Raw genomic sequence first — 15,673 nt, 5'->3', positions numbered from 1 at the left:
AGTTGCTCCCAATTTGATTTGAGGAAGTATATTCTGGAAAATCGCACATCTGCTCACATAACTTTTACTTCCTGTTGTTTCACAGTGAAGCAGCCATGTTGGGTTCCTCTACTACAGCATGCCAAAGGACAGGAGGACCTCAGCCTGCAGACCAGCCCTTTGCCCACAGAAGACCAACGTGGCCCATTCTCTTCTTCATTCTTCTTTTCTTCACCACTGCTGCCAGCAAGGAAGATCAAAGCTTTTTAAATAGAGTTTCTGCTATTGGTTGGCCAACTGGCAATGTCACGACCATCTCTACTGAGAAACCCACAAATCTCGGACATGCCCAGTGGGGTCAACCCAAAACAGACTTGTCTTTTAGCAGGTTATTTAATCAAACTGGTGTAAGCCAGAGAAATGCCAGCCAGTCTCATATCTCTCCTCTTCAACATCTTGATGCTCTCAGTGATGACAGAAAGAGCATCAGAAGATCTTACTCAACATTAGCCAGCGTTCATTCCATGGGTACAAGTCTTCAGGATATGGTTTCTTCTACTGGAACAGAATCTCTTGGCACCATTGAGGGAAGATCAAGGTTTCTCCCATCAAGTGTTGAAGGAACAGCTCAAAGCTCTGATGCTTCCAAGTTTTTCATATCTCATAGCCATAACTTATCAGGCCTCACTTCTATTCCATCTCATGTGCCCAACTCAAGAAAGACCCTCTTTGACCAGACAGCCAAGTATAATGAAGAATATGTTACTTCTGGATTGGTTGCTACCCCAACAGATGTCACCATTCCTGTAACTCATCCTTTCTCCTCCCTCTGGGTCTCTGCTAGATACCCCGTTGAAACCACCGCTCATGTTGCTATGCCTACCTCTGCTACCTCGACAAAATATCAGTCAGAAGAGACCAGTGGGGTTCCCACTCAACAGCAAAGCTTCAGTTTGTCTTCACGTGGACGTATTTCCAGAAGGGTTGAGCTCCGTGAGGTTTTCCCTCCGTCCGTTGCAATTACTAGATCCCATCTTGATAAAGAGAATCCCACAGCAATCCATCTTTCTGAAAAAAGGGTCACAGCCTCACCGCCTATCCATAGCTTAGTTACAGGAGTGAGTTCTTCAGCCCAACAATCGACATCGGATTCCATCTGGCAGGGATCTCAACAGCTTGAAGTCAGTTCCATGATGCCATTGACAAATTCCAGTCCAGCAGGCTCATCTCCATTGGAGTTTTCTCTTGATGTGGCTAATAATGAGAGTGATCAGATGGTGCCAGGCCCTACTGATACTATTCCTTCGTCTGTAGCCACCAAGACACCAAGACACAAAGTTTCACTTGGAGTGGCACAGCTTCCTTTTGCAGCTGCAACTGTTGGCCTTCTGAAGGAAGCCAATCCACAGAGTTCTGTGTTGAAAGAACACAGCGAAAGCTTTCCAACAACGTCATCTTCTGGAACTTCAAAAGAAGGTGAGGTCTCCTTGACTTCTCATAACAGGCTAAATAGCTCCCTTGTGGAAGTCATCAAACCGGAACCAAAGGGCAACGCTTCTTCCATAGTTGAAGGTTACATTGATCCTACAGTGAGTACCATCTCAAAAGGTGAAACCGATGCAACCAGTATCGGTGTCCATTTCTTGAACCATCAGACTTCTTCACCATTTAGCACGCTGCTTTCTGGAAATGCTAAAACCAGACTCCGAGTTTCCTTTCAGACCGATCTGTTGGAAACTACAGCCCACATTACTGATTATGGGAAGCTATTAGATACCCAATACTATGGAAGAAAGAGACAGATCACAGCAAGCGTGGAAGAGATACCTACTTCAAATTCTCCTCTGACTGCTATGGAAACTGATTCTGTCAGAAAACTGACCAGTGTCCAGCCAGTAGATGCCTTGTCAAAGAGGGGAACTGGAACTACTCCATTATCATCTCTAAGTTCTACCACTTCTTTGTCCAAGATGTGGCAAACCTCAAAGGCGTCTTCTGAGCCTGAGACAATTGCAGATTCCTTGGTGATGAAGGTATTTAGTCTTGGTACCACAAAAAATGATTCTGTTCCATCATTCCCACATTTAGATATAGGAGATGTTCGACATCCAGTTGGAGCAACCTCAACTAGACTGACCTACGCTGATCTTCCAGAAGGACACACCACTCCATTGGAGTCTTTTGGTAGGCCTTCTGTTGAACAGAAGCTTCCCAGCCCATCAGAATCTCATCCCACAGTTTCTCTTCCAGGTTTGATAGAATTGGATAGATCTTTAGTCACACCATCTCACCACTCTTCATCGTCTAGCGTTACCTTCATTCCCTTCCCTAGAATCCGTGTTCCTGAGTCAACTTCGAAAACATTTATTAACATTACGGAGGGCCACCTGGTTAGAAAAGGGCAGGTGATACCTACAGGTACAAAGTCATTCAGTGCCACACCCCTTTCTCTAGAGTCAAGGAATACAGTGGATGGAATAGCATTGTCCTTACCTACAAAAGTTCCCAGAGTTGGCTTAAGTACCTCTTCTGTGATGGTCACCATGGAGAACGCATTGGGACACCAGGTCACAGGTACTTCCACTGCAAATAATATACAAACGATTGGCAGAACAACTTTGTCCATTCGTAGCTCAAGATTCTCCACATCCAGTAATTCTAATGTTCTTGCGTATCCATCATCTGTCCTGCAGACCAAATCCAACCAGGCAACTCCTCTATTTTCTGCTTCAACTACGCTGTGGACCATTCAAAGAACTCTTCCAGTTGAGTCAAAATCCACTTGTAGGAACATCTCTTGCCCAGTGAGTATCTTCACACCACCTCAGAATATATCAACTCAAAGCATGACTTCCCGACCATTCTCGACTAGAAAGTTTTTGAACGCTGTCTTAGGTACAATGGAACCCGAGAAGAACGTGACCCTTGCTGATGCCAAGGTGTCCAGATCCGAAGAGATAGAGACGACAACATCCAGAACAAAAATTGTGACTGGAGTCCAACCCGATCATTCTTCCCAGCAGCCCAGGTCCAAATTCACCACCTCGCCGTTGAACCAGTCAGTGAAGGAGAATTTGACCCCGAGTAAATTCGCTTCAACTGTTCCAGCAATGCGTGTTCTATCTTTGTGGTTTCGTCTCATCAAAATAAATTACACACGCTCCCTGATGAACAAGTCTTCTGAAAGTTATAAGAAACTGGAAAAAGAAATTAAGTTAACAGTAAGCATTGTCTTCCTTCTCTTCCCTTCCTTGGAAGCTTCCTTTTCTTTTTTAAATGAATATAATCCAGTGTTGATGTTCTTGCTAGGGTATTCCTGCACTGATTCAGTCTACAATGTTTCCACAGTTCCTTAGTGGCCCTTGATGGCAGAATTCTTGATATCTTATGACAGGTAACCAGGTACAGCTGAGAGCTCTGGATTCCAAAGATCAAAAAAGGGTTTTCAGGAGGCTCAAGTTTCTGACCTTCAGGACCTAGGTGTAGAGATATTAAAAGGCATCAGAGAGTGGGTGAAAAGGCCTCTGAAGCGCTGCTCCTCAGTCTAACATAGGTAGACTGAGGTAGGTGACACATTACCCTCTGGAGTTTAATCAGATTGCAATTCCAAATGGGGTCCTCACCATTGGTGATGTTGCTTGGTTCTCATAAGGAACTAGAGTCGGGGAACATCTGGAGAGCTTCGTCTCTCCAGCCACTAACCTAGATAGTATTGATCTGTAGATGAAAATTCTATCCATAGTTTCTTCACGGATAAGGAGGCAGGCCCTGACACAAACATATTGAATATAAAACTGGATTATTGATCCAATATGTTGTGCAGAGGTTCTCCAGGAGATTCCTTGCTATATCAGAAACCCAGCAAACGTTTGCCAGAGGTTGATTCTGTATCCTTCTTAAGATATTTGTGACTATTGAGCTAAATTTTCAAGAGTGAAAACATGTAATCTCTCTTCTTCAATTGGAGTAATGGCTTCAGGCAACTTATATTTCCTACTGTTGGAGATTGTAGGTCTTTTAGGATTCAAGACAACAGGGCAAAGAACCCCAGAACTTTATTGATATAAACGATAAGATAATGGATCCATAAGTGTCTTTTCTGCAGACAGGAACTCTGAAAAAGATTGTGTGGACGGACCCTATCTGGTGCCAGCTTGAGCGTAGCACCTTCCTGGTCTGCCCTGAAGTCCCATCCCTGACTTCTCTTCGCTTAAATACATTTTCATGTAGGAAGGTGATCTGATTTAGGACTTGGAGGTGCTTGCCAAAGGGCATTTCCAGGAGAGATAGCTTTTCTTGGCAGGCGTCTGTCAATTCATCCTCCCCTCTGTTCACAATAACGATAAGGTTGAAGTAAATGACATAAGACCGGTGGGGTCTTTTGGTGCTGAGAAATAAATAACAGTCTGTTTGTGCATCAAGGTCAGTACAGGAAGTTTTTAGAAGGTAATCCAACAGAACAAGCCTGCAGAAGCAAGGAAGGACTATATATGGCGTGATATGAGATCATAGGTTGTTTATGTAAGGTACCAAGGGAAATGTGGACTACAACACTCCTCATCTTTTGTGTGTGAACACAGCATCAGCGTTCCAAGTAACAACCTCCAAAGGAAAAGACTCCAAGACTATCATTTTCGCAAAGATCCATTTTATTAGAGATGTCCTATTGGCACATCTGAGGAATACCCCAAATCTGAGACTTCCGGGTTATCCCTAGCTCAAAGAGGATCCAAAATCCAACCCCTACATCCAACAATCCATCACATGGTCCAGTCATTACTTCGTTCCAACTGGAGACTATCCCCAGTCACTCCCCTCCAGGTACAGGGTTACGTGTCCTTGACTATGAGAAAGGAATGTTGTTGTGGCTAATCTTCCAACACTCCTTGAAATTTCCCCTCCCAAATTCCCAGGCGCTGAATGTGGCAGCCCAGAAGCCCCAAAGGAAAATGGCTTCCAAGCTGACACACGGGAGTCTGGGAATGCAGTGGAAGGGAGAGAAGGATGTCCGTGGAGATTCTCAGTCACCCAGGTCGTAGTTGTCCCAAAAGTGCTTTTTTCTCAAGAGGCAACTGGACTTTCTGGTTTTTCTTTGAAGACGCTTTGCTTCTCATCCAAGAAGCTTCTTCGGCTCTGACTGGATGGTGGGGAACGGAAGGCTTTATATTCCTTGTAGACAGCTGGTCATTTGCTTCCTTTTGGGGGGTCATTGAGGCCACTTGGAGGTTTGTCTGTATCCTCAGGAAACAGGAAAGCCCAGTTGCCTCTTGAAAAGGTATCTTTGGGACAAGGGTGAGGAGACATAAATAATCAAGAGAAAGGTGCGATGTCCCTTGACAGCTTAGTTTACCATTCCAACAAGTGGCTATCTAGGCTCTTCTTAAAAGTCTCCAGCCATCTGGGTGATGGAGCACACAGAACTTCTGAAGGCTAGTCTTCAGAACTTAATGAACTTGCTATTAATAAGGGTTGAAAATATAATTTCCATGTCTTTGTTTACCCCAAGACTAGCATTAAAGAGACCTTACTGAGATTTTCTGCTCTTGCTTTCATGATCTTGTGGATCCATTGCAACAGAGTTGGTTGTTGAACAAGAAAAGAAACATTATGCAATATCCATGGATTATCCATCTAGAGTTTTCCCTAACAGCTTCCTACATTTTTAACATTCTTCTGGGCAAAACCACTCCTTAACTATCTATTTTAATGTTCTGCTTCCAGTTAAAGAAGATATTGTCTACCTATCAGAACTTTCTGCACGCAAGGGTTCTTCGTTTCTTGTAAGTAGGTTGCCAAGTTTATCGCTCAGTTTCTAGACGGGAAGAAACCCATGGAATTAAGGATAGATACAAGGGTATGAAATACCACTATGGAGATTTGGGCAGTTCTTGGTTTCTGAACAGAATGCCTCTTAAATTGGGCATAAGCACACAACCGTGCCTACCATCCCTGTCCTATTGTCCCCATTTATTTGTACCTATTTCCTGTATTCATACTCATGTTTATTCGTATATCATCTTGTAAGCGACCGACAAATCAAAATAAATAAATACATGAAATAAAAAAAAAAAAATTGATTGTGTGCTGGTATAATAATAGCCCTTTTTTTCATTGGTTTTTCTAAATTGATTTTGCATATATGTAGAATTCTCCCAACTGAATGCTTTGAACAGAAGTTCTGAAACAATTTACCAGATCAATTGCAGATTCAAATCAGTTGGATCATTTGGAAAAAAAAAATCTATGTTAATTCTAACCCATCATTCGTCCTGTTTGCCCATGTAGCAGGAAAGATGGAGTGATATATACAGAGAGTATTCTCTCTAGAGATTTTCCTCTTTTTTTTTTTTCTGGACAAAGGCACCATGTGTGAGATGGAACCATAATACAACTTTGTCTCACCTGGGCCCTTCCAGTGGTTGCATTTAGATGTCCTGGACCGCTGGCTGACAATTCTTGGAATTCTAACATGCTAGGAAGGTGTGGTGAAGGTCAGGCCACCACATTTACAAAAAGTGCCTATAGATGTTTCCTGAATTCTGTCCCACAGGAATGGATCTGTCATAGTGGAGAGCCAGGTGGTCTTCCAAGGAATGGGCCGCCTTCCCACCCCATCTGACATCATACGGACAATTGTGACGGGGGTTGAGAGTCGGAGAATCGATGCCTTTTTTGACTGGAGGATAGATGTGAGATCTTTGCATTCAAATGGTGAGTCACCAGGCAATGGTTTAGTCCAGTTGCCATGGTTTAACCTTTTTAGATACTTTTGGCCTGGATGATTGAGTCTTCATTTACATAAACAACGGACTTAATTAAGGAACTTAATTTCCTTCCTGCAACAAGGCAGTAGCAAACTTCATTTGCTTCCTGGAATTTTATTTGTTAGATTTACATCGATTGGTTGATTTGTAATTAATTTGTAATGGGAAGACGCCTCTGCTCGTTGACATGCTTCCGAAAATTGTCCCCTGTTTTCACTAGGATTCAGCTTGAAAAACCTAGAACCTGAGAAGTTGGCTGTATTTTTCAGTCTCCTGGAAATGGGGTCCATACCAACCTTTGATGACAAGAACTTTGTCCAAGAACACTTGGAAAGTGTGAAGATCAAGGTAATGGAATGGTAACGCCCCCGACTTCAGGCGTGGAGAACACCTGATAGAAGAGAGGGCCATTGTGAATGAGTTTAGCCAGTCCTGCTTGGTTAAATTAAATGCCCCAGGCATTTAAATGAGTAGGTTGCACCCATACTTGGTCTACTGCTTCCAAATTAAGATCTCCGATAACTTTCCTCGATGTGCCAGGAAACCTTAAGCTTAATGAGTTGTAAGTATGCTCCAAGTTTTGGGGAGGGATGAGAAATTAAGAACTTGCCCATAAAGGTCGTAAGTCTTTTTCTGTTGAGTTAATTCTTAACTCTGCAAACTGAATTTGTGACTCAGTGATACAATAATTTCTGCCTGTACAGATGAAACTGTTGCTTGGAACCCGATATGCAGTTCATTTGATCTCGCTTGTTGATAAACGGTAAGTAGCAACTTTCTGGGAAGCATCAATTCTCCAGTGGTCTGGACATTTTCCTCCCTCTCTCCCCCTCTCCCTCCCTCTTCCTCTCCCCCTTCATCTATATCTTATCTATCCTATCCTATCCTATCCTATCCTATCCTATCCTATCCTATCCTATCCTATCCTATCTATCTATCTATCTATCTATCTATCTATCTATCTATCTATCTATCTATCTATCTATCTATCTATCTATCTATCTATCTATCTATCCATCCATCCATCCATCCATCCATCCATCCATCCATCCATCCATCCATCCATCCATCCATCCATCTATCATCTCTCATCTATGCTTGCAGTCAAATGAATATCGAATGCTGAATTTTCACTTCTCCTGGAAGTCAAGTCTTAACATAATTTCTCTCATACAGAAATACCCAAGGGGGTGTTGATATAAGTGGAAATATCTTCATCAAGAGCGATAGTCACGTGGACGTTCACTGGATTCTCAAAGCACTGATTGGGCTTTCAGATGTCTCCGTGGACCTCATCTCGCTCTCCATCAATGGTCAGTAGGTACAGATCCATGACTGACTTTAGGCCTGAGCTTGGGTTCAGGGGAGATGTACCTTTTTCCTTACGTGCAACTGTTTGATTTTAGGTTCAAAACTGAGTCTTCAAGTCTTTCCAGTTTCCTTCCTGATAACCAACAGAATATTCAATGAGAAGATGTTGGACCGTTCTTCTGTAGAACGTCAGAACATCGCAAAAGATCTCTCTAATACGGTGAGATATAAACGATTACTGGAAATTTAAATTCATCCCTTGCAAAACTGGTTGAAAACTCTTTTTGGTGTTTGTTATTGTGAACATTAAAGAATATAGGAGGTTTCTATGCCTGTTTAAAACAGTAAAGGGTATATAGATTATAAAGTCTAATTTTCTTAGGTCTATGCATAGTTCTTTTCTAACCAGGGACTGAATGATAGATTTTTCTGGTGAAGTTTCTCATCTCTGCAATATTTGTGATAATGATAAATTGGAAGCTATAGATTTCCTAAGCTTAGCTTGGAAATGCATGGCAGGTTCAGCTCTGGATAAGCAATTCAGGATAATTATTCTTCTTCTTTAAAGTTCACACGGTATAAGGCAGGGTTCCCTAAACATGGCAACTTTAAGTTTTATGGACTTCCAACTCCCAGAATTCCTCAGAATTCCATGCTAGCTGGGAAATTCTGGGAGTTGAAGTCCACAAGTTGCCAAGTTTGGAGACTACTGCCAAGTTAGAGCTGGAATGATGAGGCATGTAATAGCTGAAAAGGTGATGCGTAAGGCTTAAAGAAGGACTCTGATCTGGGCTCACCTTGTGAAAATGATTGCTTTCCAGCTGACACGAATACTTGGCAAATACAAAAATCTTCTCCAAGTGACAATCCGTAGGATCACGTAAGTTAACTGAATTTGTCTGTTTTTCATAGCCTGCTTATTAGGTAGCCTGTTGCTGATGCCAGCTGAAGATCACTTTTCTTCAACTTAGTATCTACCTGTTTGGTTGGTTTACATCTTCCCAGTTAGTAATTTGGCCATGCTGGCATCCATCCTATTTGGAGAATTCCTGTTAGGGTCTTCTTTGAGTCTAGGATGAAGCCATAACGTTAGCTTTTTCTCGAAACCAACAACCTTGGGGGCCTCTATAGAGGCTGGGCTCGGAGAACTGAGTCGTAACGTGACTTCTGGATGTTGGGTTAGTGCAGTGGGTGAACCTGGCTAGTCATTGTGAGTCATTGTGGCTAGTCATTGTTTTAACACCAGGTGTGAACTAGATCAACCTCCTTCAGCCATGTCTTTTCTCTTGCAATTGTGTAGAGGTGGCTCTCTCGTTTGTTATGGAGATGTGATATTCCAGCCACCGGCGCCAAGCAACAAGGACGTCCTCCAGACGCTGGCATTTTCGGTCAATCCAAAAGATTACCTAGATTCCTCAAGTTTTCAAGTGGATCGGTTCTCCTTTACTGTGGCAGGTAGGATTTCATTTGGGCCTCTTGTTCTAAGAGGAAGCATCAAGTGTCCTCTAAACCCATGTTGGGTTACAACCAGTGGTGGGATTCAAATTTTTTTTTACTACCAGTTCTGTGGGCGTGGCTTGGTGGGTGTGGCATGGTTTGGTGGGCAAGGCAGGGGAAAGGTACTGCAAAATCCCCCTTCCCTCCCCACCCCACTAACCTGCTTTCCAGCTCCGTTCTCCTGTTCAGGGCAACCAAAGAAGACCCAGCCAATCAGCTGGGACTCAATAGGAGGCGGAGAATAGATGGGGGCGGGGCCAGTCAGAGGTGGTATTCGGCCGGTTCTCCGAACTACTCAAAATTTCCGCTACCGGTTCTCCAGAACGGCTCAGAACCTGCTGGATACCACCTCAGGCTACAACTTTTATTTCTTCAAGACCGTTGAAGCCAGGGATTCAGGCTCTTGGGGAAAATGCTGCTTTGATGGGCTGCTTTGCAAAAGGCAGAAGATGAGAAAGAGAAGTGTTAAATTCCTGACTTTGGTTCCCGCTGGAGCTGCTGGGCATTCTTAACCTGGCAACTTTGGGCAGGTTGCTTAACCCTAGCTAATGCAGAATTTGCCATGGGTGTATGACCTGATTTAATTCTTTTTTTCTTCTTCTTCATTTCTTAGGTGCTGGGCTGGAGCCTTCCTTGAAAAAATCAGGTGTCCCAGTCTATGCTATAGTCCTCATCCTTATATTTCTTCTTGCTGTAATTGCTGTCCCTACCTTCCTTTGGCTGGTAAGAGCTGCAGCCCTAATCAAGAGATTTACAACCCTTGCTGGACAAAAAAACTCACAAAACATCTCGGCTTTGTTCCACCCCATTCTCTGGGTGTAAGGGAGGGGCTGGGTGGCCTTACATCATCCTCATCTGATTGCTCCTGCTGTCCAAGTGGGGCCTAACTTTAATCACCTTCCGGCAATTCTTGCCTTGGAGTCTCCCAAGGTTGACATCCTACAGATTCATCTAGAGAAGCTTATTCTGATCCATATTCTGAATCTTGAGTCCTAAACCTGGTTCTTTGGTCGCCACGAGATTGAAAAGGATGTTGAGGTTTTTGAAAGGGTGCAGAGAAGAGCAACCAAGATGATTAGCGGGCTGGAGGCTAAAACATATGAAGAATGGTTGCAGAAATTGGGTATCGCTAGTTTAATGAAAAGAAGGGCTAGAGGGGACAGGATAGCAGAGTTCCAGTATCTCAGGCGCTGCCCCAAAGAAGAGGGAGTCAAGCTATGCTCCAAAGCACCTTAAAGGCAGGACAAGAAGCAATGGGTGGAAACTAATCAAGGAGAGAAGCAACCTAGAACTAAGGAGGAATTTCCTAACAGTGAGAACAATTCAACAACTTGCCTCCAGAAGTTGTGGATGTTCCAAAACTGGAAGTTTTAAAGAAAAGATTGGACATTTGCAATTGCTTCTGGGAGGGGGTGCTCCTTTTCAGAAACCCCAAAGATGTCTATATCTTATTCTAACTCACAGCTTGCTTTATTCTTTCTTTTTCTTTGAAGCCCAAAGCACTTGCTCGCCGTGGCAAAATTACAATCAACAGAGAGGATGCAAGAGTGTGTATAGAAGTATTTGAGCTGGATAATCCGGGATATCAAGCTACAGTTGAGGTAGAATTGGGAAGTGGGGATACTTTGCAAACGGGCCCTTCCAGGGAAAAACATAATCTCTAGTCCACCGGGGTGGTTTTAAGGACGCGGTGGCTCAGTGGCTAAGATGCTGAACTCGTCAATCAGAAAGCTTGGCAGTTCAGCGGTTCGAATCCCTAGCACCGTGTAATGGAGTGAGCTCCCATTGCCGGTCCCAGGTTCTGCCAACTGAGCAGCTTGAAAGCATGTAAAAATGCAAATAAAAACGTAGGGACCACTTTGGTGGGAAGGTAACAGCGTTTCATGCACCTGCAGCATTTAATCATGCTGGCCACATGACCACAGAGATGTTTTCTGACAGCACTGGCTCTTTGGCTTTGTAACGGAGATGAGCACTGCTCCCTAGAGCCGGAAACTACTAACACAGATGTGCGAGGTGTCAGGGTTCCGGCGGTGACCCCAATTAAATCATGAGTCTCGAGCCAAACTTCCAAAACTTCAAATGGATTTATTGGGAGTTAAACACGTCCGGCACTGCCTGGGTGAAGCCAACTCTGAGGCACATAATTTATTGTCACCCTTGACCCTGGTTTTCCCCCCACCCCTCTGGGTGTATCCTAATTCATATTCTCCAATGGGACACCTCCATAGCCCAGAGTCCTCAGTCATGCTCTCCAGTTAGAATTTTGCACGGCAGAAACTTGGTCACCTAGTGACTATCTTTGAAAACATTTATGGAATGCAGTTTCGGTTTGCAAGCTGCTGCACTGCTCCCCCCTCCCTTTCTGTTGGCAACTCTAAAAAGACCATTGAAATATTTGATGAGTTGACATGAGGGAGACCTTTAACTTTTTAGTGTGGTTTTTTTTACTCAGTGGACATTTTGTGGAGATGCTAACTGTAGGTAGTCCTCAACTTACAACAGTTCATGTAATGACCGTTCAAAGTTCACAATGGCCCTGAAAAAAGTGGCAACTGACTCATACTTAGGAGGGTCGCAGTGTCCTGAGGTCATGTGATTCCCCTTTTGTGACGACCTGACAAGGCCAGTCAATGGGGAAGCCAGATTCGTTTAACATCCATGTTACTAGCTGACCAACTGCAGTGTTTCCTTAACAACTGTGTCTAGTATGGTGGTAAAACGGGATAAAATCCACCTCACAAACGTCTCGCTTAGCAGCAGGAATGTTGTGGTCATAAGCTTGAGGACTAACTCATTTTCCTATAATCCACAGGCAAAGATCAAGGACTCCTGCAATTGAATACCAGAATGTCTGAACCAGAACAAAAATTGCAACCCTTTCCATTTGTCAATGCCACAGTGCGTCACTGGTCGATTTATTAGATTGAAATCCGAGTTTTATTCTGTGGAAAAGACTCTAAAACTAGACATGGTTTTAGAGAGGCAACTGTTTCTGTTTTTTGGCTAGGAGCTTTTAAGGAAAGGCAGCTGGGATGCACCACTTTTCTATTGCATCTGGAGGTAGATGTCCACCCTCAAGATGCTTTCTCCCAAAGCAGCCATCCCGGTTTCTTTTATTATAATAAGTTGGATCTTTTAAATGATGTCTTTCAAGTATTCCTTGCTATTCTTTGAGTGAAAGAGAATGGAACGATTCCATTTTCCCTATTTTCTTTTTTTCAGATAAAAATGTTTAACCTTGGGGGGTGGGAGAGGGGGAGGGGAACTGCATTTGGTTAGGTGTTGAATTTTTTTGGGAGAAGTAGAAAAATCGCCTTTGGTTGAAAGGCCTGATGGTTGTCTGTCAACATGTGCAAAACTGGAAGCTTGTTAAAATGAAGGAATGTGGCACCGTCGTTTTTTAAAATTTCTCTTTTTAAAAAATGTGATATGTTTGTAGGCTGTGCAGAACGTGAAAAGCACAGTCCAAATGGTTGGATTTGAAAAATGGATGGGAGGATTCCAATTGGTTCTGATCCCAGGGTCCAAACTGATGGAGAAAAGGCCTCTCCTGCACTCACACCAAAATAACTTAGCAGATTTTGGAGACGTGCCGTTTAACTCTCCAAGGGAATTGATTTGATGCCCAGATCGGATTGGATTGACTCCAGATTAAATCTTTGCCAGTTCCTCTTTGCCATTCTGAGCCGCCTTCTTTTTGACTTCCTAAAATAACCTCCCAAACTCAAAACTTGATTTTCCAAAGCTGCTTTTTAGCACCGTCTGAACCTTAGAAATCTTTTTATGCCCAGTGTGCTCATGAAGAACCCAAGACCCAAATGATAGAGGAACCCACAAAAGGCAAAATGGATATTTTGTTTTTTTTTTAAATTGCAGTATTATGACGTCGAGAATTGACAGCTCATGTTTTTAATTCTTCCTTTTCTCCCTGGCTTGACAATTTTCCTAGCTCCGTTGCCTTAACTCTATTCCGCTGCTAGCGATGCGTAACTCTCCAGGGGCTGTCAAACTACAGCTCCCATCCCCGCAGGAAGGATGGGAGTTGTAGTCTAAACACTTCCTGAAGTTTCACCGTGGCCTGTCACAGCTGCGTCCATTCTGCATTTTGGGGAAAGGTGAAATATCCACTTTGCTGAGTTGCAGTTCGAGACAGAGGCAGTCCTGTTGAACTGCTGAGGTTTTCTTTTTTTGTCATTTCTTGCACATCACTTCCTTCCTACTCTTACTTCCTTAGTCTCACCATCTGATGGACTTTATTGTTTGTTTTAATAGCGAGCAAGTCAAACCTAACTGCTGAAGTCGCTTCTTCCAGGCTTCTAGCCACCGAAACGTTTTTGTTGTATTAAAATCTAGCGCTGAATAAATTGTAAGAAACTACCTTTGCCTCACACCTTATTTTGAGTATCTGGTGCGGGAAGCCGTAGAGTTTGGAGAAGAGGCAGGGTGTGTCTACAGATGGCTAAGAAAGATGGTTTTCTCTGAAATTCCTGGGAAGTGAACAGAATAACAAGAGGGTGGAAGGTCTTCTAGTCCAACCTGTTCCGGCAAGAGTACCGTTCCAGCCAAGTGGCTGTCCCAATCTCTTCTAGGGAATTCCACAAATCTTAAAAAGTTGCAAAGTTTGGAGAGCTCTGCTCTAGCGGTTAAAGGCAGCAGGTTAGACAAGATGGAACACATAGAAAGCGGAGCTTTGATTACAACTTCCATTTTGACTTATTGACTGCGTCCTTTTGACGGTTAAAGAGAAGCAATCGGCCTGAGCAAAAAGACATGGCAACTCTCGTCAATTTCCCCTTAAACAGAATAACAAAGAGTTGGAAGGGACCTTGGAGGTCTGCTAGTCTAACCCCCCCCGCCCCCCCCGCACAAGCAGGAAATCCTATATACCATTTCAGACAGTGACGGAGCATTTACAACTTCTGGAGGCAAGGTGTTCCACTGGTTAATTATTTTCACTGTCAAGAAATTTCTCCTTAGTTCTAGGTTGCTTCTCTCCTTGGTTAGTTTCCATCCATTGCTGCTTCTCCTGCCTTCTGGTGGTCAGTTGCATAAACCAGTGGCCCCAAATCTTTTTTGAACCAGGGACCAGTTTCACGATTATTTATTCTTCCACGGACCGGTACCTGAGTAACGCGAGACTCCACCACCATCGGGACGGCTCTTTGAAGCCGCCCCCCAGTTTGATAAAACTAAGGCGCGAGCACCCAAACGCCGCTTTCCAACCGAAAACCGGGAAACAACCGAAAACCCGGAAGTGCCGTCGAAACAAGATGGTGGCGCCCGGTAAAAAATTATCCACGGACCGGTACTGGTCTGGGGACCAGTGGTTGGGGACCCCTGGCATAAACCATATTTATTTGATTTGTCAATCGCTTACAAGTATAAACATGAGTAAAAATGCAGGAAATAGGTACGAATAAATGGGGACAATAGGACAGGGACGGGAGGCGCAATGGTGCTCCTATGCACACCCCTTACAGACCTCTTAGGAACGGGGTGAGGTCAATAGTGGTTAGTTTGAGGTTAAAGGAGTGGGGGTTAGAGGATGTAACAACAGAGTCAGGTAGTGCATTCCAGGCACTGACCACTCTTGTTACTGAAGTCCTACTTTCTGCAATCTTTCTGCAAGACTCCGTACCAACGGTTAAGTCAGACAACAAAACAGACCCTGTTAGGTACTTGGGTTCCCATATAATGCTAAACTAAACTATTATTTGGTTTAGGAATCACCTGGGGATCTCTTGTTTCTTTTGTGAACTTAACCTGAACGCCTATTTAGATTGCTACAAGGCAGCCCGTTAACACGCAGCCCAAGTAATTTTATTGCACACCGTCCAGAAGGATATGGGCGCTCTAAAAACACCACAAATAACTGCCCAACGCTGAAACTCCGTCCAGCTATTGTCTCCCCCAAACTTGCAAAAATTCCCGTGAGATCAAAGATTGGAAAAAAAAAAATTCATTCGAGGTTGACCACGATATCTCGGAGAAGACTTAACGATGTTTATTCTCGGAACTTGGGACCCTAAGCCTTCTCTTTTATCTTTGTTGGTTAATTGGACGGTGAGGCTGTTTAATTACACTTTGAACCTGAGTTTCTTCCTTTAAACGAACTTCTA

General features: G+C 43.6%; 1 protein-coding gene across 2 annotated transcripts; it reads left to right on the top strand.

The window, feature by feature from the left end:
- Positions 1–16: 16 nt before the first annotated feature.
- Positions 17–13,931, top strand: LOC113442131 (uncharacterized). 2 transcript variants are annotated; one of them, XM_087941511.1, is made up of 12 exons: positions 17–3,200; positions 5,701–5,759; positions 6,530–6,690; positions 6,964–7,091; positions 7,448–7,506; positions 7,920–8,056; positions 8,150–8,274; positions 8,876–8,934; positions 9,355–9,509; positions 10,165–10,274; positions 11,045–11,152; positions 12,367–13,931. In XM_087941511.1, exons 1-12 carry the CDS (start codon positions 96–98, stop codon positions 12,391–12,393), a joined length of 4,233 nt encoding a protein of 1,410 aa, XP_087797637.1. In that variant the 5' UTR covers positions 17–95; the 3' UTR covers positions 12,394–13,931. The 2 variants fall into 2 exon arrangements, with proteins under 2 accessions (XP_087797637.1, XP_087797638.1); XM_087941512.1 differs by lacking the exon at positions 17–3,200 and having other exon boundaries at positions 5,560–5,759; positions 12,367–12,537.
- Positions 13,932–15,673: the final 1,742 nt, after the last annotated feature.

The sequence above is a fragment of the Pseudonaja textilis genome, chromosome 13 (assembly GCF_049901715.1).
Source record: "Pseudonaja textilis isolate UNSWEBS1 chromosome 13, rPseTex1.2, whole genome shotgun sequence".
Classification (NCBI taxonomy): Eukaryota; Metazoa; Chordata; class Lepidosauria; order Squamata; family Elapidae; genus Pseudonaja; species Pseudonaja textilis.
The sequence above is the reverse complement of the archived record's forward strand: the minus strand, read 5'-3'. Positions and strand labels throughout refer to the sequence as shown.

What these genes read in the sequence shown, in the direction of transcription:
- LOC113442131 (XM_087941511.1), top strand. Translation starts at nt 96, where the DNA reads ATGTTGGGTTCCTCTACTACAGCATGCCAAAGGACAGGAGGACCTCAG. An exon ending in ATCTCGCTTGTTGATAAACG is followed by an intron (nt 7,507 to 7,919) that starts GTAAGTAGCAAC and finishes TCTCTCATACAG; the next exon opens with AAATACCCAAGGGGGTGTTG. An exon ending in TCCCTACCTTCCTTTGGCTG is followed by an intron (nt 10,275 to 11,044) that starts GTAAGAGCTGCA and finishes TTTTCTTTGAAG; the next exon opens with CCCAAAGCACTTGCTCGCCG.